At 46.4% G+C, this 23,360-nt stretch overlaps 2 protein-coding genes across 2 annotated transcripts; both read right to left on the reverse strand.

The window, feature by feature from the left end:
- Positions 1–283: 283 nt before the first annotated feature.
- Positions 284–3,174, reverse strand: pla2g12a (phospholipase A2, group XIIA). Its single transcript, XM_080533624.1, has 4 exons — positions 2,800–3,174; positions 2,154–2,230; positions 1,759–1,924; positions 284–1,283 (listed from the first exon to the last, which is right to left on the reverse strand). The coding sequence occupies exons 1-4, from the start codon at positions 3,032–3,034 to the stop codon at positions 1,165–1,167; spliced, it is 597 nt and encodes a 198-aa protein (XP_080389750.1). The 5' UTR covers positions 3,035–3,174; the 3' UTR covers positions 284–1,164.
- A 592-nt stretch (positions 3,175–3,766) lies between these two features.
- dnajb14 (DnaJ heat shock protein family (Hsp40) member B14) lies at positions 3,767–18,479 on the reverse strand. Its single transcript, XM_080533269.1, has 8 exons — positions 18,329–18,479; positions 14,878–15,052; positions 8,819–8,964; positions 8,171–8,359; positions 7,496–7,581; positions 6,001–6,110; positions 5,544–5,716; positions 3,767–4,874 (listed from the first exon to the last, which is right to left on the reverse strand). The coding sequence occupies exons 1-8, from the start codon at positions 18,459–18,461 to the stop codon at positions 4,750–4,752; spliced, it is 1,137 nt and encodes a 378-aa protein (XP_080389395.1). The 5' UTR covers positions 18,462–18,479; the 3' UTR covers positions 3,767–4,749.
- Between the last annotated feature and the right edge of the window lie 4,881 nt (positions 18,480–23,360).

The raw sequence follows: 23,360 nt of genomic DNA on the forward strand, positions 1-23,360 counted from the left end.
TCATGTGACACGCTCATAAATTAATCTGTGAACAGGTTTTCCCAAAATGTTATTTGACTGCATGGACTGGGGCATAAACAGAACATACTTGAAGATTAAGTTTTACATTTACATGGCACTTACATTTTGGGCATTTAGCACACACCTTTATCCAAAATGACAACAAATACATTTATCTAAGTAAGTGAATCATCTATCTATCAGTTATCACAAGAAAAGGTCATCTATGCTAAGACCAGCCTGAGACCCTGAGATGGGTCTTTAGTTTTCACTTTATTAAAACAATAACTTTATTGTATTGATCTGGACTATTCATCTGAATGAATAAAGTCCTATGGCATATTACAAATCAAACATAAAACATGTAATATTAACTAAGCAATAAACATCTCTGTTTCGTTGAATAATGACATACAGTAAACCACACACTGAATTCATTAATGTACCACAGTGTTGCCTGCCAGCATAGTCATTCTTTAGCCTTTCAGTGGCAACATACTTTATTGATAACGACTCCACATAAAATGTGGCGCAACTCCATTCAATACGCACAACAATCCTCGCACATGGGAACAATTCTACAAATGTATCAATTTTAAAAACAAACCTAGGAGGAATCCTACATTCATGTCTAGCTGACAGACACATCCATATGCCTCACTAAAGTGTCAGAGTAAAACACCACCATAAACCACCATTGCTCTATCCCTGAGATTCCTAAACAACATTCATTGTACTGAATATGGCTACATTTAATCATTTTGGTGGTATATATATACCACCTACCCTCTGGAACTCTCTCCTCATAGGACTCCCCTGGACTCCTTCAAATCAGCCCTTAAAACCCATCTGTTCACCAAGGCCTTTGGCCCCTAGTCACTGTTTCTGTTTTTGCTTTGTTTGTTTTCTGTTTTGTCTGTCTGACCATTTCCTTAGAATTGTAAAGCATCCTTGGGTTTTATGAAAGGCACTATAGAAATCCAAGCTATTATTATTATAATTATTATTATTCTATGTGTGTGTATATGTATTATGTATTATATCCATTCAATAGTTGAGTGTCAGATGCAGAGTATGCCTGAGTGTGCTCTGTGTATGGCAGCCTGGTAAACCAGCCAGATATCGCCAGCTAACATTCTGTTTCACTTGACGTATATATTAGCCTCACAGCTCCTTCTTCTCTTCGTACTGGCACATGCAGGAGTCCCTCTGGCTGTCCAGGTACGGTTTACACCCCATGTGCATCACGGCATCAAACAGCAGCGTCACCGCCGACTCACACGCTACAGGGAGACAAGAGGGGGACGAGAGGGGGACAAGAGGAAGACATGATTGGTATAGTCGCTAGCACGCACGCAACCATTTTCCCTGCCAATCTCTGCCAGGGAAACGGCCCTAGAAGTGCCTAGAGGGTTGGGGCTAGGAGTCGATTTGGGATTGGATGTATCTGGAGTCAGATTAAACATGTTATATGTTAGTAACAATGCAGAGCCAAAACTTCCCAGTCAGTCAATCCTTCTAACTAATAAATGACCTACATTTACGGCCACTGACAGTGACACACACCCAGTTTGAACTCTCTTACAATGCTTCCTTCCTTAAAGGACATGGCTGATCTGACGCTCGTGGTGTTTCTTGGTGTGTAGAATGCTTGCATTGACCAATCAAATCATACTGATGATTCCTTCCCGGAAGAGAGAAAGGTGCATTTTGAAATGAGCCTTTTTGAAGGAGGCCTGAGTCAGGGGGCCGTCTCACCTTGGACACTCTGGGCCAGCCCCAGCGTCTTCTGGACGTTCTTGCAGATGGTCTCCAGACAATCGTTGAACTGATCGTCGCACTCGTGTTTCTCGCGGCCGCAGGTGTCATAGCAACGGTCGTGCTTGTTGCAGCACTTGGTCATGGATGGGATGCCAATGTCGAACTGTGGAGAGAGAGAGAGAGAGAGAGAGAGAGAGAGAGAGAGAGAGAGAGAGAGAGAGAGAGAGAGAGAGAGATAGGACGTTGTCTGACTGGAATCCTTGGGACGGCCCCCAGCCTGCTAATAGCGCTGCGGCCCTCAATAAGGACTAGTGAATGAAGACCACTGCTTATTAGGCCCAATAAATGTCAATAATATTAACTATAAATATAATATACATTCATAAGTTCACCTGAAAGCCAAACAGTGGAGATCCACATCCATTAGGTGGGGGTGGTCTGTATCCCGGACGGGGCACTGGTGTGTAATCTGCAGAGAACAGAAGGAGCAAAGGTAAAGACTTTGGGAGCAGTCCCACCCTTACTTATCTTGTTGTGAGATAGAAGCATCCAGCAGACAGCGTTGGTGGTCGCTCTGTACCCGGTTAATGGTTCACCTTTGGCTCCCACACAACATAGCAAAAGTGATAAAAGTGGTGAAAGTGATCCTTGACTCTATAGCCCTATATATACAGGGGGCTATAGAGTCAAGGATCACTTTCACCACTTTTATCACTTTTGCTATGTTGTGTGGGATATGGGGCCTATACCATACATCACAACCTCCTCTGCCCATGCTTTAAGTGGATCATGGCAGAATACCACACCAGGCAACCTGAAGGAAACACTGTGGACCACTGTTCATACGTCCATGAAGGGGTGTGTGTGTGTGTGTGTGTGTGTGTGTGTGTGTGTGTGTGTGTGTGTGTGTGTGTGTGTGTGTGTGTGTGTGTGTGTGTGTGTGTGTGCGTGTGCGTGTGTGTGTGTGTGTGTGTGTGTGTGTGTGTGTGTGTGTGTGTGTGTGTGTGTGTGTGTGCGTGTGGATGAGAGAGACCTTACCATCACCGCATTTATAATGACACAATCCGTCGTGTCCTCCGAACAAGTCTAGAGCAATGTTCAGATACGTGTCGATCTTGTGTATGCCATTACGAATGGTTTTTAAAGTCTTTCGCCAGTCAGGAGTGACAGGTTCATGAGCTTGGCTCGTCGCAGAGACACTTGTTGTCATAAACCTACAGGTGTACAGTAATAATCCCACGAGACACACGGAGGTCCAACTGCGATACTGCATGGTCCACTTCAGTCGCAAAGGCTCAAATTGTATATCAGCGTCGGTAAAACATCATTTCAGAAACGTTCCCAAATATGTTCTTAGTATAGAACTGACTAACAAAATCACTTTCTCTCTCGCAGAATGAAGTCCAGCGGAACGACAACATTGCACTCCTTACAATGGCTGCGTTCTGAAATTCGTCCTGAGCGCCGGAGCGCACAGTGGGTTCAACGTCACTATGGCGACCAAGTAATTTGATTGGACAAGAGGCATTCCGTGAGTGCTGATCAGATCTCCAGAGCGGATTTACGCACGCACCCACAATGTCTTCTTCCGGGTTGTTGTCACGTGACGACTAATGAGCCTATCAGGTCACATTGGCACCCAAGTCTACGTGGTCATACATGATTTCATCAGTGGACAAAGTTCATACATAATATTACCGATAATAACATGTCTGTGATAATTACCTAACTGTGAAGTAATGCCACACCACATGCACGCATTAATGTCCGTTATGTGACATTGTACAATTAATGTTTGGGCTAAGTCCACGAGTTAGAAACTGCAGAATGTGAGACATTATCAATAGTTGACAGGTGGTGAGACCGAAAATGAAATAAATTCTGTGACAGACACACAAACAATTGTGAAATATATACATCCCAGTGGATATCCACTAATATCCATCAATAACACCAAACTGCTTTTGGTAATAATTTATACTTTATTCAAATGATTAGTCGAGCATTGAAGAAAAACATGTCCTTGTTGTTCTAGTTACTTAAATAACTCCATAACTTCAAACATTCAAAATTAAAAATGTACAACAACTTGATAAATGAATTACAACAGCTCAGATGTCTATCCTTCAGTGTAGGTAGCTTCCAACTTCACATTTCAGAGAGAGACCAACAAAAATGTTCTCTAGTCACGAGACTGTGGTCAAACAGTACGTCTTCAACTCCAGAACTGTTTTTTACGAGGTCCATGGAACTCCACTCTGAATCCTGTGGTGTGAGTAGCTGGGGAGCATTCGCTGGGTTCTTCAAGACACTAGCAGTGGACCTGGAAGGAGGGCAGCGTCTCCTGGTGAACCGACTACGTTATAAGTCTTAATGGAGGTTTGAATTTTTTCTTCTTCAGTCAAGCAGAGGTGGAGTCGTTTTTTAATCTAAGGAAGAAGAAGAGAGTGATTTTGCTCGAGCAGAGCAGAGCGCTTGTGGCCTTACTACTCGACGAGAACCAGGCGCGCCTGGTGCTCTCTGCTTTTTACAGTCAAGTGTTCATTTCCAGAGTGGCTTCTTATTTCCCGGAAAACACAAAAAGACAAGCAAAATGAAAAATAAAATAAAAAAGAGAGAGAAAGAGACGTGGTGGTGTTCACAAGTGTTTCTGGAAGGTTGGCTATTGTTCAGTTGGTTCATTATGATGCAAGGCGATTCCTAGGGGTCATGGGGGACGGGGAGGGGGACGGGGGGTGAGGTTGGAACGTGAAGAGGGGGAGGAGGAGGAGGAGGAGGGTGGGAGAAGCGGGACATCTTAGAGCTTCCACAATAAGGAGAATGTTTTTGTTTTATTTGACATTATTTTTCCCGTTCTTCATCCCTCTTATCTTCGTAGTTAATTTTTTTCCTTTTCTTAAAAAAACATTTACATACATACATATAATCTATTCATATATATATGAATATATATGCTTTTCTTCTAAAAAGCGTCCAGTAGCGTTGGGCTCATCCTCCTCTGAACAGGTCGTTTAATCGGTCCAGCTCCCTGCAGTTATCCATGGTCATCAGCTCGGCCTTCTTGCGTAGTCGGTCGTCCCTGTAGACCTTGGCAGCATACTGCAGGTCTGTTTCTAAGAAACGCAGAGAGACACAGAGACAGCAAACTGGTGAAAGGACTGCACTTTTATAGCACCTTATTCCAAAGCGCTTAACAACAGCCTCTCATTCACCCATTCACACTCCAATGGTGGCAAGTTGCAACCATGCAAGGCGCCGGGCCCCGCACATTGGGAGCAATTTGGGGTTCAGTGTCTTGCCCAAGGACACAACTCGACACGTGGACAGAGAGGAGCCGGGGATCGAACCGCCGACCTTGCGATCATTAGACACAGGCTCTACCTCCTGAGCCACAGCCGCCCCCCCAAGTCAGTCGGTCAACCAGACAGTCAGTGAATGAGTAATTACACCACATCCACCAAAGGCACCGTGAAGTATTACACCACATCAACCAAAGGCACCGTTAAGACATCGAGAACTCTTCCGTACCGGAAAGTAAAAGCAGGGTTCGACAGTAACGCTTTTTTACTTGCCCGGAGCAAGTAAAACATTCGCCGGGTTTGTTTGCGCGAGCCCGACAACGCTGCTAGATCCTGGATATTTTTACCTGTGTGCAGGAAGAACAACAGACTAGCCTAGTCTCGTGCCTGCGCCGTCTGTTGTTCTTCCTGCACACAGGTACAAATATCCAGGATCTAGCAGCGTCGTCGGGCTCGCGCAAACAAACCCGGGGGGACACTTACTCGTCTGCCTCTCCTTCCAGCAGTTATTCCTGACGTTAGACACATAATCCTCCTCCACGCCCTTCTCTATCTTCAGCATGGCCGAGCCCTTGTACTCGGATTTGAAGTCTCTGTTGACGTAATAATCCACATGCAGGTTCTCCGTCTGCCGCTTCACTGTCTGGCCCGTGGACCTGGGAGGAGGGGGGGGGGGGGGATAGACGTCAGGCAGGCTACCCAAGGCTGCCATGGGAACAGGAAGATACTGACGTGTGTGTGTGTGTGTGTGTGTGTGTGTGTGTGTTCAAGTTAATTTGCCATTTGCACAGGACATTCAGTAGAGGGGGATAAAAACTAAAACAACAACAAGTCAATTTCGTGTGCATCAGTCTATTGCATTAATGTGTGTGTGTGTGTGTGTGTGTGTGTGTGTGTGTGTGTGTGTGTGTGTGTGTGTGTGTGGGAGGGGGGTACATACGGTCTGGAGTACAGGCTGTAGGGGGGGGTGGACACCATCAGCTGGCTCAGGATGGACACCAGGATCAGCACCACGATGGGCATCAGCTGGATAAACATGGAGAACCCACCCTGCAACACACACACACACACATCAACCTCATCATCCACCCTGCACCACAACACACACACACATCAACCTCATCATCTACCCTGCACCACAACACACACACACACACACACACACACACACACACACACACACACACACACACATCAACCTCAGCATCCACCCTGCACCACAACACACACACACACACACACACACACACACATCAACCTCATCATCCACCCTGCACCACAACACACACACACATCAACCTCATCATCCACCCACCAGAACAACACAACACATGTCCCACAGACACTAACACAACATCATCTCCAATATCCAATAATTAATGGATTATTATTCTACAGTAATGACACTGGATGGATCCTATTTAATACTACAAAAACATACATGTGTATTCGACATTGCATGGTCATTCGACACAGTGCATACTGTATTCACCGTCCAAAAGCTAAAACGGAACGTGCTTCGACTTTCTGCTGGGAATGACTTTGCACTTTCCCAAACTTCCCACAGCACACTGGAATTAATTGGAGCTATTTGCGTCTGCCTAAATCTCTGACAGGAGCCTGGGGGGAGAACACACCTGAGGTGATCTCTCACACTCTCTCACACACACTCTCTCTCTCACACACACTCTCTCTCTCACACACTCTCTCTCTCTCTCTCTCACACACTCTCTCTCTCTCTCTCTCTCACACACTCTCTCTCTCACTCACACACACACACTCTCTCTCTCTCTCTCTCTGTCTCACACACACACACTCTCTCTCTCTCTCTCTCTCACACACTCTCTCTTTTTCACACACTCTCTCACACACACTCTCTCTCTCTCTCTCACACACTCTCTCACACACACTCTCTCTCTCTCTCTCTCTCTCTCTCTTTCTCACACTCTCACTCACTCACTCACTCACTCACTCACACATCAACACTACCCTTCTAGCAGCAGGGACTGACGGGCTGCTATTGGTGACTTAAGACTGTAGGCATGACATGGTTATAGCCTACTCAGAAACACATCGAGCACATTTCTCTCGCAAGCAGACGGTAAAGTGCAATCTAATCACTCTAACAGCACAGTATGTATAATGTACACACAATCCCCCAGTACTCAGACTCTCTTTCTCTCTGAGGAGAGTGGTGATCAACAGCAAATGTCATTATGGAAAGAGAGGATATCAGAGGATGGCTCGGATGTGACTCTTGGATTATTTCTCTCACTCTCTCTCTCTCTCACTCACTCACACAGTAGGGTGGACACTTTCTATCTATACCAAGCACCTCCTCCACCTCCTCCTCCTCTCATCCACGTCTGTCCTAATAAAAGTACTAAACACATCGTTAGGAGAAATAGATTAAAAAAAAGACATGTAGTACGTACGTCTCCCCTCTCGTCCGCTCTCTCCCGCCGTTGGTCCGTCTGTTGGCTGTAGCGCGCCCTGCCGTTGGTGAACGTTTGTGCGCTCGCTGCGGAGGGGAAAGAGTTAACAAGCCGACACCGTTATTGACTCAACAGAGACTTATTCAACACAGCACGGTCGTGTTTGCAATATTGTTGACTGTATCTACAAACGGGGGTGTGATAGGCAGTGCGCTGGGAGGTCACGAGGTCAACGGCATCCTAAACCGGAATAGCTGTCGTAGCCGCCGAGCTAATTAGGTGGCTCCAGATCCCAGCAGGTGAGGGAGGGAGGCGTGGGACTGGAAATAAAAATCACCTTCTCCTCTGGGAATTACAGGAGGATATAGAGTGAGAACCTTGCGACAAGGTTGCTCGGAAAAAAAACGGCGATGTAAAACCGGGAATATATCGAAATAGTCGTAAGGATTTAGGGAAAGATAGGTTTAGATAATCGGCATACAAGGAATTGATCAGCCCCCTAATGGGGGATGTATAGCCTTTAAGGCAGCTAGTCTATTGCCTGTTTGCTTGATATGTGTGTGTGTGTGTGTGTGTGTGTGTGTGTGTGTGTGTGTGTGTGTGTGTGTGTGTGTGTGTGTGTGTGTGTGTGTGTGTGCGTGCGTGCCTGCGTGCGTGTGTGCGTCTCTCTCTTACAAGAGGGGAAGCCTCCTCCGAAGAACATGTTGAAGAGGTCCTCCGGGGTGATGTCCGCCTCGAAGCCCCTGTGGAAGTCGAACCCTTGGCTTTGGGCGTGGCTCGGGCTGGCTGGCTCCTCCCCTCCCGTGAGGTCATACTGCTTCCTCTTGTCCGGGTTGCTGAGGACGGCGTAGGCGTTGCCGATCTCTGGAATCAGACGCGACAACAGAAACAGTCAGACGCCAAATCAGGGGGGGAAAAGACATACAGGAGAGGTCAGCTCTTTTCCTGTTCCCGGATTTAACCGTTCCCACGGTAACGTGCCAACCTCTTGAGGGGGAATCCCTGTCTGTTCCAATTCAGTTAATTTACCCCCTCGAATAAAGCTTGATCGACAGTAGGGCTCTTAGTCCCGCATGTCCTTGTGAATATGTGCCTGTGTGTGTGCGTGTGTGTGTGTGTGTGTGTGTGTGTGTGTGTGAGTGTGTGAGTGTGTGAGTGTGTGTGTGAGACGAACGGTCACATCAGTAGGCTACCAGACCTAGGGCATGTTTTTTTTCGGTACATTTCAACTGAATACACACTGTGTGTGTGTGTGTGTGTGTGTGTGTGTGTGTGTACAGAAATGATTGACGCACACAAACATCGGTTCTAATTGTGTATTACTTTTGAAGGCCTCTGTGGCTCCTGGGGCTTGGTTCTTGTCGGGGTGGAACTTGAGAGCCAGTTTCCTGTAGGCCTTCTTCAGCTCCTCCTCGTTGGCCTCCTTACTGGTCCCCAACACCTCGTAGTAGTCCTTACACCTCTTTATCCTACAGGGGGACAGACCAGAGTCATCTACAACCATGGAAAACACTCCACCTTGGTCCCACAAGAGACATCCTCCAAGGGAATGAGACATTTACATTGACATTTTTGGCATTTAGCAGACACCTTATTCCAAAGCGACTTACAATCGATACGTTTGACTAAGCAAGTGAATCATCAATCCACCAGTCGTAGCAGGAAGAGTAATCCAGCTCAGGCCCGGGGCCGTTGATAGAAGGAAAAACCTTCTTCTATCACCTTCTTCTAAACCTAACTTCTTTTTTTTCTTCTTTTTTTTTTTACAGAGAAACAATACAAAACAAAACAGAAGTTGGGCAAATAGAAGTTTTTAGGGGACACAGTAGAGGGGAAAAGTGGGTGTCTTCAGGAGACGCAGTGGTGAGGGGCAGTAGATGTCTCAGGAGGAGCAGTTAAGGTGTAACCTGAAGAGATGGGTCTTCAGTCTACGACAGAAGATGGGTAGTGACTCTGCAGTTCTGAGACAGCGTTCACGATGGTAGTGGTTAGCCTACAGTGCTTAGGGAACGATATATCATGTAGGTCTACACAGCTGGTCTTATATCAATACACTAGAACACCGTTTTAACCTAGAATAACAACGCAAAACAAGTAGGCCTATAGCATATTTTCACAGGTGCTTCCATACAAGCATGGTTGTGTTTGAACAACAGTTCCTGGAAGTTCCTGGAGGTTCCTGGAAGTCTCTTTTGAAACCACCAGGGGGCAAATTCGTATTGGAGGAGAGAGAGAGAGAGGGGGGGGGGGGGGGGTGAGAGAGTTCAAACGCAACACACTGGCCGAGTTGCGAGATCTGCAGTAGTGGAGGTGCCTGTCCCCAGACCACAACCAACGGGGGAATCATTTGAAAGACCAGTCCGACTGTTACACGCATAACACAACGCAAGGATGTCATCACTCTGATTAATGAAGTGATACATTATTATATAGTGTATATTTTTTTTAAACTGCACAAGCTGTTTGAATTCCTAATCATTGCGGCAGCAGGCAAACGGACGCGCTTTCTCTTCCTCAGCGTTTCTCTGGGATTAAAAACAGACAAACACAGACACTCTTTTTCCCCCCTTGAAATATGCGGTATCATCACTGTACTGTGTGACTTTGACTGCGCTGCCGTCACGGTTGGGTTATCGCTCGGTGAACAGTATGTAAAAAAAAAAAACTAAAAAAAAAAAACGCAGCCGGTCTTCGTCTGAGCAAAATACGGTAGCCTGACTCTGCCCTATGCTCTCTACAATGGAACGGCCACTTGGTAAAGCCTACCACACACATGTTGTTGTTACCACAGCGAGACGTTTTACAACTCTCTTTTGTCTGTCTCTCTCTCTCTCTCTCTTTCTTTCTTTCTTTCCATCTGGCCAGCTGCCAAGTCCCCAGTGGTTCCCATAGTGACGGCTGGGTGTGCGGAACACTGCGGAGGGAGAGTGTCCTCGTTTAGTGCACGATTATAGGCCACAACCTCCTCCCCACCAAACACTGTTCCACCTCAGCGCAGAGCCCACAACACATTGCCCAAGTATCTGTGCCAGACAGAGGAGAGAGAGAGGGAGAGGGAGAGAGGGGGGGGGGAGAGAGAGAGAGAGAGAGACAGAGAGAGGGAGAGAGAGAAACAGTTCCATCTCAGCCCAAAGCCCACCACCACAACAGGCCACCCATGCATCTCTGTCAAACAGAGAAAGAGAGAGAGAGAGATATTAATCCCCAAAGGGAAATTCATTTTCAGCAGCAGATCAACAGGCCTCTAACATGGCCTCACTCATAGGTTGTTTTACACAGTACAGGGCCGACCCAAACCATGCTATGCTGTCTTGCTCACACTGTCCTTTACAGCACTACCAAGGTGGATACTTAACAAGACCAGACCAGACCAGACCAGACCAGACCAGACCAGACCAGACCAGACCAGACCAGAGCTTGGATGGCTCTCTATAGGGTATAATAATAAGAATACAGGGTTTCAACAAGTCAAATGTAAGAGGGGTTTCACTGCCATACAGACAAAAAAGGAAGCGGATTGGCATTTTTTTGGTTCCAGCTTGATTAATTTCCGCGTAAATAGATGTGGTCGGACTGATTTCCTTGCAGGATCTCATTTTTAAGACCAAGCACCTCGTTTTTCGACCGAATAACTGATATTCATGACCTTTTTAGGCCTTATAAATTGGATTGCTGGATTTTTAGACTTTAAGGCTTCTTAAGACCAGCGCGGGAACCCTGTAATAACAATAATAATACAAATGTCCACTCTACCGTGGCAAAGGAAACACCACATATACAGGCTCTGCTTGGAAGTCGACACACCACAGAAATCCTGAGCTTCCCACGTGGGGCCGAGGTGTTTAAGCTCAGCACGCCACGCTGGGGCCTTGGTGACTAACGGGGCTACTAGGGCCCACTAGAGGAATAATTAACGCCACGTAAGAATGTTAGAAGAGAGGCCCGGATGGATACATCAGCCTCAGTAGCCAATTGCCTCGCCCGAGGGGAGTACGGAGGCGTATGAGGCGTGAGGTATTAACAGCGAGTTGAGACTCCCCCAGGCGGCCACGGAGCCCACGGGGGGGGGGAGACAGCCATGATGCAACACAGCAACACACTCCGAGGAGATGGTTCTAGAAGTCTCTCTCAGGAAGGGTCACGGAGGAGTATCTCTCATCTCCAATCTTCTCTCATAGGGCTTTCACACCGGCAAAGAACCGTGCCGGTTCGCGTTCGCGTTCGGAAACCTCTGAACGTTGGTGCTGTCTGGCGAACGAGCCCGCGTTCATACCAGTGTAACCTGAACCATCCGCGTCATCAACGCTGGGTGATGAAGGGGCGGGATAAACAAACATTTCACAACTAGATGGCAGCTACTTCACTGGAAAAGAGGATAATATCTTCCACTACAGTATCTGAAATAAACACAATTTTCTGTGAAACAAAACAAAAGACACTTTCTATATGCGTTCTTTTACTAATCAGCTGCTCCGTTACTGGAATAGAAATGGCTTACGAAATTCGCGTTCGCGCATGTCCGCGCGTGTGCGTGTGTGTTTGTTTGCTGAGCATGTGAGGAAGAAAAAGAGAATAATGAGACTTTTGATATTGTTTTTGATCACTAATGATTATATTTAGATTAGATTACATTTTGTCTACTTCCTCCTTGCTGGTCTCTGCAGCCTAGAATAGGACACACCCACTGACGACGTGACTGTTCTACGTTTTGGTTCGCGCTTGAGAACCACTATTTTTTGGTGCCCGCTGCGAACCAACTTTTCAGGTTCCGAACCAATTGAGCTTCGGTCTGAACGCGCCGGCCGGTTCCAGACTTGGTTCGCGAACGCGAACCGGCACGGTTCTTTGCCGGTGTGAAAGCCCTATCAGAGAGGCCTCTGTGTGTGTGTGTGTGTGTGTGTGTGTGCGTGTGTGTGTGTGTGTATGTGTGTGTGTGTGTGTGTCCCTCTCAAACCAAGATGGCTGCCGTTGGTCTGGTGCTGGTGGACACGCCACAGGGCTTTATACGGTATAATCCATCGTCTAGTAGAGGGGGGTGACAAGGACTTGGCTTCCAGACCCCCCCCCCCATAAGGCGAGAAAGACTGAAACGAGGGATTAAGAGTCAGAACTCCCAGCTAATCACTCAGTGTTTAGTCTGTACCTTGGTACGAACCGTGTCTTTGGAATGCCGATTGTTGTCGTGATAAGATTACTACTAGAGGTGAGTGTGTGTGTGTGTGTGTGTTTGTGTGAGTGTGGGGGTGTGTGCATGTATGTGTGTGTGTGTGTGTGTGTGTGTGTGTGTGTGTGTGTGTGTGTGTGTGTGTTCAGAGAGACCATGTGGGATTAGGTAGCCTAGATAGCTATCTAATTCTTGCAGGGGACATCCATGGCCTCACCTGTTTACAGTTACACACGCAAGACAGGAAAATCAGGTAGCGAAGAAAGAGGGGAGGAATTTTACCACGCACCCGTTCTCTGTCAAACACAACTCTACTTAATTGGTTCAAGCAGACAACTCTCACTTCTATGGTAGCGAAAGAGAAACCACAAACAAACCAGGGCTGAGCCTGTAGTCTCTGCATAGCAATGCACAACCACAGACAGACACACACACACACACACACACACACACACACACACTCACACAACAAGAAAACAAGACACTTTGAAAGAGATAAATATTGTGGAAAGGGGGTTAAGTGAGTGAGAGAGAGAGAGAGAGAGAGAGAGAGAGAGAGATGAACCCCCCCCCCACACACACTCTCTGTTTAACAACCCCCAACATAAGGTACACTGACTCTCAGTATCCCCCCCTCCTACTACCTTAACTGTACCTAGCTTACTGCTATCCATCTCCTATATATATATATATATATATATACCATATACCTCTAACTACCGTACTAGCCATACTGTACCAATCTCTATCATGTTTTATATCACTATTTGCACTTCTGGTAAGATGCTAAACTGCATTTTGTTGTCTAAAGTAAAGAATAAAATGAGAAATGATCTTCCTTCTTCTAACGACTGCCTATAGCCGCTTTTCCATTGACCGGCCCGGGTCGGGTCAGGTCGGGTCGGGTCGGGTCAGGTCGGGTCACTTTTGATCTGTTCTGTTTCCATTACACAAACCGAACCGGACTAGTAGGAGGAGTCGTCGATAGTAGGCGGAGTTACGCGTCACACGCAGCCTGGCAAAAAGCTTCCGGGTGTACACAGCAGTGATTTTTTGGGAGAGAAAGAGAAAGAGAGAGAGGAAGCTATGTACACATAATAAAGTCATGTTTTTTGAACCCTTAAAACCACTGCCTTCACTTGTCTGCTTTATGAACTGTAGTATCATCATCGGGAAACGCAGACAAGACGCGAATCTACCGGAATTTGACTCATGACACAGCCGGTGTTATTCACAGACAAACACGGTGCCGTTTGCGGGTTAATAACTTCGGTTTACCGGGGGTTAGGATAACAATTCAAACGTGTCCGGAAAGAGGAGAAGCCAGGGAATTCAAAAGTTTTTGAATGGAGTCGATCATCCACTCCTATCACCGTGGACACAGCGCGGAGCGAATTCCCTGTTAAAACCGGCATTTGACTCATGAGTGAATGGTGAAAATGGCTGGACGGCTGCTGGCGAACTCCCGGTTCATCGAGTTTACGGTTAAAAGCATAACTTCTCGGGGTGTCAGCGCGGTGGTTAAGGGCTCAAAATGACCGTAGACAGATGGTGAAGTTAGCAAAGGAGTATTGTGTTTTTTTTACCACCTCCACAGCCGGTGTTATTCACGGACAAACACGGTGCATAATAGCGATTTTTGTGTTGTGCTTGTTGTAAATAAAAGTTATATGATTCATTGAAATGACATTAAACTAAGATAATACGATGGTCAGCATAATTTTCCGAATCTTTATTAATAAGCTATTACAGAAAATGTAGTGACATTTTCCTAGTGAATGTGGTATTTTCAAGATGGCGGTTGTGAAGAAATAATATGGGATGGGACATGGGATGACGATTGTCCATTGACCAATCAACGGTGTGGGACCTGGGACCTGGGACCCTGGGACCCTGCTCGGATGTGGTACCTGGGACCTAGGACTGAAGCGACCCGGACCGACGAATGGAAAAGGGAACCGAAGCGGGCAGACCTAGGTCAGCACCAGGTCGGCACCAGGTCTGCATCGTAGTGGAAAAGCGCCATATGACTACAGGCCTGAGCATAGATGACTTTCTCCTGCTAGTTGGATAGTTGATTCACTTACGTAATCAAATGCATTGATCGTAAGTCGCTTTGGAAAAATGCCAAAAATTTCAATGTAAATGAGAGTGTTTCACCTCTGCACCCCCTCCACCTGGTCCTTGGTGAATGTCAATGTAAATGAGAGTGTCTCACCTCTGCACCCCCTCCACCTGGTCCTTGGTGAACACCTTGGCGGGCTCCCCGGCGCCGCCCTCCTGGCCGCCCCCTGCGGGCCGGGCCCTGGTCCCCTCCGAGCCGCCCGTGGGCCTCCTGCAGTACGCTCCATTCCCCGCCGAGCTGCCGTTCCTCGTTAGTGCGTCCAAAAAGCCTGCGGGGGCGAGACGTGGACGTAGTTGAATGACGTAGCACATTCAGAAGAAGAAGAAGAAGAAGAAGCACTTAGACAAATAACTAAACAACCAGAGAGGGCATTAGTAGCCTACTTCTAGGCTTCCTGGGCTAAGGCATTGGGCCTCTTGGAAGGTCGTAGGTTAGACCCGCAACCCTCTGAAACAATATGACAATATGACGGTTATATTTCCACTGAACGGGTGTACTTGTTTGACGTTGAGAGTCCTGTCGAATGAGAATATCTCTGAGTTGGGATTTGTCCTCCGTCTCTAAATATAAAGGACTGTCTGTGTCTCGGCTTGTTTCTCTTATTGGATGTAAAAATGTCATATTTTTCGTTTTATGATTCATTACGGTACCGTTGTTGGATGTAGGAACGTACTACCATGATCGATGTTTCTATGACATCGTAATAATAATAATACGAAGCTGAAGAGTGAATATGTCTTAAGCGTCCAAATAAGCATTGACACTTATCAATTCAGGCACGTTGCTGTATGCCGTTTACGCGCGGGGGGGGGGGGAGTCCGAGAGAAATCGGCGTTTTACGCAATGTGCCGATGTCGCCTAGCAGGTCACCGCGACTACAATAGTAGTCTATCAGCTCTGTGGCAGGGATTTTCAGTGCGTGGTGTAACACTGTGTCTGGTTGTCTACCCATGACCCCCCCCCACAGCAGGCTAGCAGCTTAGCCCTTCCTCTGTCTGTCTGTCTGTATGTGTGTGTGTGTGTGTGTGTGTGTGTGTGTGTGTGTGTGTGTGTGTGTGTGTGTGTGTGTGTGTGTGTGTGTGTGCCGGTCCATTCCCCATTCCACCCACGCACACACACAGACACGCACACACAAACAACCCGTGCACTTAAAGCCGGTACACCACACATCTGCCATTTGTTTAGGAGCTAAACTGACACAACGGAGCACAGCACTCTGAAGAACACAGACACACAGAGGGGGGACACTGGCAGCCGGGTCAGAGCTCATCTTCATGACTGAAGAGGGGGGCGCTGGCGTTCGTTACTCGCCCTGAGGCTTGTGTGTGTGTGTGTGTGTGTGTGTGTGTGTGTGTGTGTGTGTCCAATTTCCAAAACAGGCCTAGTCGTACTCGCTATAAAGATTACACATATAGAAACATCCGGAAACAAATATGGAAATAAATCCATCAACTGGCCCTCTGTGGGGCTTCTTTTTGTTTTTTCTCCCCCGCTCTCAGCCCCAGCGGCCCTAGATTAGGCCCTGGCTAATGCTCTACTGTGCTCCGCTCAGCACTGGGTCAATCATTGCATGATTAAGGGATTGAGGCCTGGGTGTAGCCTGGGCAGGCACGCCTGGTTATCTCCCTGACTTCTTCCTACGCGCTCCAGACACCTCCACTCACTGCGGAGTTGGCCGGAATCCCTGACTGACCACTCTGGTGTGCTTTTTTCAGTGTTTCCCCTGTACATTTGGGTTTCTGATGACCCTGCTAACACAGGAACTGTGAAACAAAGCTATCCGGTCAGTTTTTTGTGGGCGGCATATTTCGCCGTGCAGTCGTATACTTTCGAAGGGAAACTCGATGGTTTTGTGCTGAAACAGATGCGTTTAGAGGCATGCTGGAATTAAAATCTGAGTGGTATTTTCAGCCAAACACTTCAATAACATGAAAGGCAGACCCCAGAGACCTACATTAACTTTAAAAAATGCATAATAGGTTTCCTTTAAGCTTGCATTAGTTCACCTCCCCTCATGCATTCAAAAGTGTTGGATTGGTGCCAGCAGGGCTGGGGAGATATTCCACCATATTACTTTGACTTTCTGTTTTAAATCCAGGAGGGGAAATATGCTAGAAGATGTTAGGACAGGAGCACCTAAGGTCACCCTTTCCACTCTAAACCCCCTTCCACAGCACACACCCACGGGTCAGAGTAGTGAACGTGATCCACTGACGTCCCTCCTGTATGAATGAACATTCTTTAACCAGAGGTCCATGTGAATGTAGAAGCAGCTAATGTATAACTGCATATGTGAGAGTTACAGAGACAAATCTTTCCAGCTGTTAATACATTAGATTATTGCCCAGTTCACACACAATAATCTAATGTATACCCAAGTGTTATAATGCTTTCTAATCTCTAAAATGTATAAAAAAAAACTAAGGTGACTAGAAGACTATGGAGATGGAAACTTTACAATAAAATCACCTGGTCCGACTTCAACACTAACGTTCCGTCATGGTCACACCATGTGAGAAACTCTTAATAAATCCATAGGTGGGTGCAAGAAAGTCACATGATTCATAACATCACATGATTCATAACATCACATGACTAACATAACATCAAGTCTACGGTTACTGACAACATACTTGGAAAAACAGACAACGCTATGAATGACCACATACATCACAGTAGCTGTGAACTTCATTATGGGGGTGTCTGTTTCTAGACCAGATATCAATACAACCACAGGGATCGAATCTGAACGTGTCAATCGCCAGGGTGGTCAGATTAAAAAAGAGGGGGGCCTTTCCAAAAGGATCAACTGTGCACAATAACCTTGTTATTGTAGAATTCAAATGGAATTGTGGGCAGCTATAATCAGTAATCACACACCCTATACGAGTTGCACAACCACCAGCCTGTGCCAGTCAACTCAAAGTGCTCCAAATCCGACTCACTTCGGCCTAGTAACAAGCTGGCCAGAATAATAATGCCAATTTAGACTGTCAGCAGCATAGCAGGCTGGCGTAGACATTTACAACACATCAGCTAAGTGACAAGAAACCATGTTAAACGACATGCTCTGATTCTTCTGCTGACAAGACAACGAGACGAACAGTGAAACCTGGAGCTGTAAAATCTAAGGTGAGGAGGATGATGATGACGTTAGCTAGCTAGCTTAGGGTCGACACATCTCTCGATGAAGAAGAAGAAGAAGCAGGTTACTGTTGTTCGTCCTAGTAGTCATGTACTATACTTGACATTATCATTAGCTAACATGCCGATTTGTCAACAGTTTGTCTGTCTATCTGGGTGGTGGTGGTGGTCACCCCTGGACAGATGAGGTGGTGGAGGTGTCACGGCAGAGACCGCAGCGGGGCTAACCTATGCTAAGCTATCGAGCTAAGGCAGACGGCAGAGACCGCAGCGGGGCTAACCTATGCTAAGCTAACGAGCTAAGGCAGACGGCAGACACAGCATCGGTCGGTTGACAGGTCGCTCGGTGGTTTGACACCTTCTTGCTAGCCGGGCTAGCCAACAACAACAACAAACGTACCTTTCGCTTTGTCGGTGGGGAAGAGCTTTTCCGCCTTGTTTAGAAATTTAAACGCCTTCTCTTTGTCGCCCGCTTCGAGGGCCTTAGCGGCGATATTGATACATTTCTCTGCTTCGTCTCTGTTCCCTTCCATGTTCGTTCCTCTTCCTCCCCCCACACACACACACACACACACACCGCAGAACACCACAGAGACAGCTGAGCTTTCTCCGCAGCACTTTCGTCACCGGTCATCAACATCCACTGACTGGAAGGTGTTGATAGTGTTCTTGTTTCGTTAGGATAGATAGAAAGAAACACATCAATACATGGGATCAAACCTTCAAACAGATGTAATAATAATAATCACAGAATAATAATCTGCCAGCAGAATTTCGAGTGTGCTTCCCTGCCTGTATACATTGCTAGATTGTCGAATCTGCATATAATGTGGCAGTGATCAATGGTTATGATGGACTATGATGAAACAGTTGTACTGGGCATCCAGAAATAATATATCTAACCTGCTGCACATAACCATCTGAATCTCAGTAGGATCAAAAATAAATCGAGCTGCATACGGTATGACTGGCTTCTGACACAAAGGGCACATTTACGACAAGTAGAGTATGGGAATGCAAATAATAAATACATTAACAGGAAATCTGATTCAGTTTATTTGTAATACTAACATTTGTATCATAAAGGGTTGAACACAATGACAAAATGTGTAACACACATCATAATAGACACAACAGACATTTCAAACACAAAACAGACAAGCATGAAGTAAAACATATCCCTTTAAACTCTATCATCAGTGGTTATACACTTGAGGTTATAATCAACAACAGCAACAAGCTAGGGGGACCCACAGTGACAATGCCCCCTAAATAGTCAATTATCTTGGCACCCTTAATAGTCTTTGGGCACTTCCAAGAGTCGGTGTGTAATTCCAACCCTGATCAAATGCAACTAACACCAAAACAAAGGGGAACAGGGTACAACCAGAGCCATAGACTAACACACAGTGCTATGTGGCTCTGTGTACAACACATGAGGCATACAGTAGAAAGACTTACTTTGCATGTTCGATATGATAGCCCTCGAGTCTCCCTCAGGCACGGTCAGATGTGCTGTATGGCACCAGGTAGTTGTCAAACCTGATATCGCTGGCAATCACTGGCACTCAGTCCTAGGCACCAGGCCAAAAACCTAGGTGTCATCATAGATTCCAACATAATTTTCGATGCCCACATCAGGAAAGTGACCAAATCTGCCTTTGATCACATAAAAAATATCGCCAGAGTGCGTCTGTTTCTCTCCCAGGCCAATACTGAGATACTAGGGTAATACTCAGGTCTTCTGACGCTGGTTTTCTCTTTTCTATGTACAAAAGAAGAGATTTGGTGAGGCTGCATTCTCAATTTTATGCACCCAAATTGTGAAATGCACTGCCAGTTTACATTAGGGATGCAACCTCAGCAAATATGTTCAAGTCAAGACTAAAAACCCATCTTTTTAATATTGCCTTTAAATGACTAAATAATTAAATTATGATTATATAATGATTGGAGCACTTTGAGCTGCAACATTTGCAGGAAAAGCGCTGTACAAATAAAGTTATTATTATTATTATTATTATTATTATTAATAATGCTCTCCTTTGTGGTCTACCAAAAAAAGCCATAGATCAACTCCAGATTGTACAAAATTCAGCTGCTTGTGTTTTAACCAGGACCAGAATGAGAGCACACATTACACCTATTTTTAAATCTCTGCGCTGGCTACCTGTTAGTCGTAGAATTGGTTTTAAAATTATTTTATCAGCTTTATCAGTACAAAGCACTAAATGGTCTTGCTCCTGACTAGATGTCTGACATGGTTTTAAAGCATGGTCCCACTAGATCCCTCAGGTCCTCTGGTAGTAGTCTCTTGGTTGTTCCAGGGGTCTAAGACCCATGGTGAGGCCACTTTTACTGCACTTCTCCTACCTCTGGTTTTATTGTATTGTAGTTTATTGACTATTGTTTTTATGTTCAGCACTTGGAGTTGCATTCAACGCATGACTTGTGCTGTATAAATAAAGTTTGATTGATTGATCGCTTTCTCTGTAAAAAAACAAACAAGCAAAAAAACAGTCTTATTGTCAACACATACGCTTTCATATGTACAGGACATGTGGGTTGCATCCTTTGACCTTTAACCATTGGGGCGTCTGTGGCGCAGGAGGTAGAGTCACTGTTTAATGATCACAAGGTTGGCAGATCAGCGGTTCGAGCCCTGGCTGGCCACATGTCCTTGGGCAAGACACTAAACCCCACAATTGCTGCCAACGCCTTGCATGGTAGCTTGCCGCCATTGGTGTGTGAATGTGTGTGTGAATGTGTGTGTGAATGTGTGTGTGTGAATGGGTGAATGAGAGGCCGTTGCTGCTTTGGAGCAGCAAAAAAGGCGCTATATAAGTGCAGTCCATTTACCATTGTTTTCATTGGAACGTATTGGTGTTTTATATTGTCTCTTCATGTGTACTGTACATCCCTTCCTATGTTGTATGTACTGATGCCCTACTGCAGTCCTCAGGGGACAAATGGAGTTGTATTGTGACCTTTGACCCTCCCCCTCCCAGCCCTCAGCTGGAGATGATGTGTTGGAAGCAGAGCTCGGCCTGTCCAGACGGCCCAGGTTTCTCAGACACACCCATCCTCCACATGATACACCTGTCAACACACCCGCCATCCACATGACACACCTGTCAACACACCCATCCTCCACATGATACACCTGTCAACACACCCGCCATCCACATGACACACCTGTCAACACACCCGCCATCCACATGACACACCTGTCAACACACCCGCCATCCACATGATACACCTGTCAACACACCCGCCATCCACATGACACACCTGTCAACACACCCGCCATCCACATGATACACCTGTCAACACACCCATCATCCACATGGTACACCTGTCAACACACCCATCCTCCACATGATACACCTGTCAACACACCCATCATCTACATGATACACCTGTCAACACACCCGCCATCCACATGACACACCTGTCAACACACCCATCATCCACATGATACACCTGTGAACACACCCATCCTCCACATGACACACCTGTCAACACACCCGCCATCCACATGACACACCTGTCAACACACCCATCATCCACATGATACACCTGTCAACACACCCATCCTCCACATGACACACCTGTCAACACACCCGCCATCCACATGACACACCTGTCAACACACCCATCATCCACATGATACACCTGTCAACACACCCATCCTCCACATGACACACCTGTCAACACACCCGCCATCCACATGACACACCTGTCAACACACCCATCATCCACATGATACACCTGTCAACACACCCATCATCTACATGGTACACCTGTCAACACACCCATCATCTACATGATACACCTGTCAACACACCCATCATCTACATGGTACACCTGTCAACACACCCATCATCTACATGGTACACCTGTCAACACACCCATCATCTACATGGTACACCTGTCAACACACCCGCCATCCACATGATACACCTGTCAACACACCCGCCATCCACATGATACACCTGTCAACACACCCATCATCTACATGGTACACCTGTCAACACACCCATCATCTACACGGTACACCTGTCAACACACCCATCATCTACATGGTACACCTGTCAACACACCCGCCATCCACATGATACACCTGTCAACACACCCGCCATCCACATGATACACCTGTCAACACACCCGCCATCCACATGATACACCTGTCAACACACCCATCATCTACATGATACACCTGTCAACACACCCATCATCCACATGGTACACCTGTCAACACACCCGCCATCCACATGACACACCTGTCAACACACCCACCATCCACGTGATAAACAGATGGATCAGGGGATAGAGGAAAATATGGATTTGGTCACTTTTATGTATTCACTATTGCGTGTGGTTTGAAAGTTGTTCCCTCCTGAAAAAGAAGAGGGATTGGATCCCAACACCCATATTGACTGGGACACGGTGAATTATTTCACAGAGCTGTTTAGTCTGAATTTTGGATGTGTGACTATTGTTGCATGTAGCCTTAAGCCCAATTTATACTTCTGCTTCGAATTTACGCGCGGCTATGCCGTAGCCTACGCAAAGGCTCTCCCAATTTATAGTTCTGCGTTGGTCGGTCTGCGTCGCGTCACACACCAATCACAGTGCTTACGGTCTGCGTAGGCACTGCCGCGTAGTTACATTTTTGGAGAGGTGCGCGTCAACCTACGGCGTAGCCTGCGGGCCTACGCAAGCTACGGCGTAGGCTACGGCGTAGATTTTACGCAGAAGTATAAATTGGGCTTTACTGGCAATGCCCTTCTAGTTGCTGTGTTGCACTGATCAGAAGGTTGTGGCTGAAGAAACTTGTAGAGGGGGAAACACCCACTTGTGTCATTGTTTAGCTGCTCCTCTGCTTCTAATGTGGCCAGGATGTCAGCTCAGGCCTCTCACCAATGATGGTGTGTCTGTGCCGCACATACATCACTTCCTGTCTCTAGGAAAGTCATGAATGAGTTGGCTTTATTGCGACATTGCATTGCTGGGGTGGAAGGCCATTAACTTACGTTGGGGAACTTATCAATATAGGGCTTCTGTCTCAACCAGGTTACCCTCACCTGTACCTGAGGGGGATGAAACACACAGGTTTGTTGTTCAAGTTTGTTTCGTTTTGTAATTCTCCAGCCATAAACACCCGAGTTAACACCAAATACTAAAACCAACCACACGAGAGAGACAAACCAGAGCTAAAGTGTATGATGGTTGATTGAGCGAGAAGAGAGCAACTCATTCTATTGATGAAATCAGTCCATGATCCATGAGGACCAAAAATGTGTGTGTGTGTGTGTGTGTGTGTGTATATACATGCACACATGTACTACCTGACAGCTGATCACTTGTTACGCTCTCTGGGATGGCACCCCCTGTGAAATTCCAATTTTACAATTACAATATAATAATGA

Source organism: Nansenia antarctica, assembly GCF_963989245.1.
Source record: "Nansenia antarctica genome assembly, chromosome: 6".
In the NCBI taxonomy this organism is placed as follows: Eukaryota; Metazoa; Chordata; class Actinopteri; order Argentiniformes; family Microstomatidae; genus Nansenia; species Nansenia antarctica.

Bases quoted from the DNA above. Each gene is read 5' to 3' on its own strand.
- dnajb14 (XM_080533269.1), bottom strand. From the start codon at position 18,461: ATGGAAGGGAACAGAGACGAAGCAGAGAAATGTATCAATATCGCCGCT. The intron at 8,965-14,877 runs GTGAGACACTCT...GTCCCCCTGTAG, and splicing joins CAGGTGGAGGGGGTGCAGAG to GATAAAGAGGTGTAAGGACT. The intron at 5,717-6,000 runs GTATGTACCCCC...CCCTCCTCCCAG, and splicing joins TACAGCCTGTACTCCAGACC to GTCCACGGGCCAGACAGTGA.
- pla2g12a (XM_080533624.1), bottom strand. From the start codon at position 3,034: ATGCAGTATCGCAGTTGGACCTCCGTGTGTCTCGTGGGATTATTACTG. The intron at 2,231-2,799 runs GTAAGGTCTCTC...TGTTCTCTGCAG, and splicing joins TCATTATAAATGCGGTGATG to ATTACACACCAGTGCCCCGT. The intron at 1,284-1,758 runs GTGAGACGGCCC...GTCTCCCTGTAG, and splicing joins GCTGGCCCAGAGTGTCCAAG to CGTGTGAGTCGGCGGTGACG.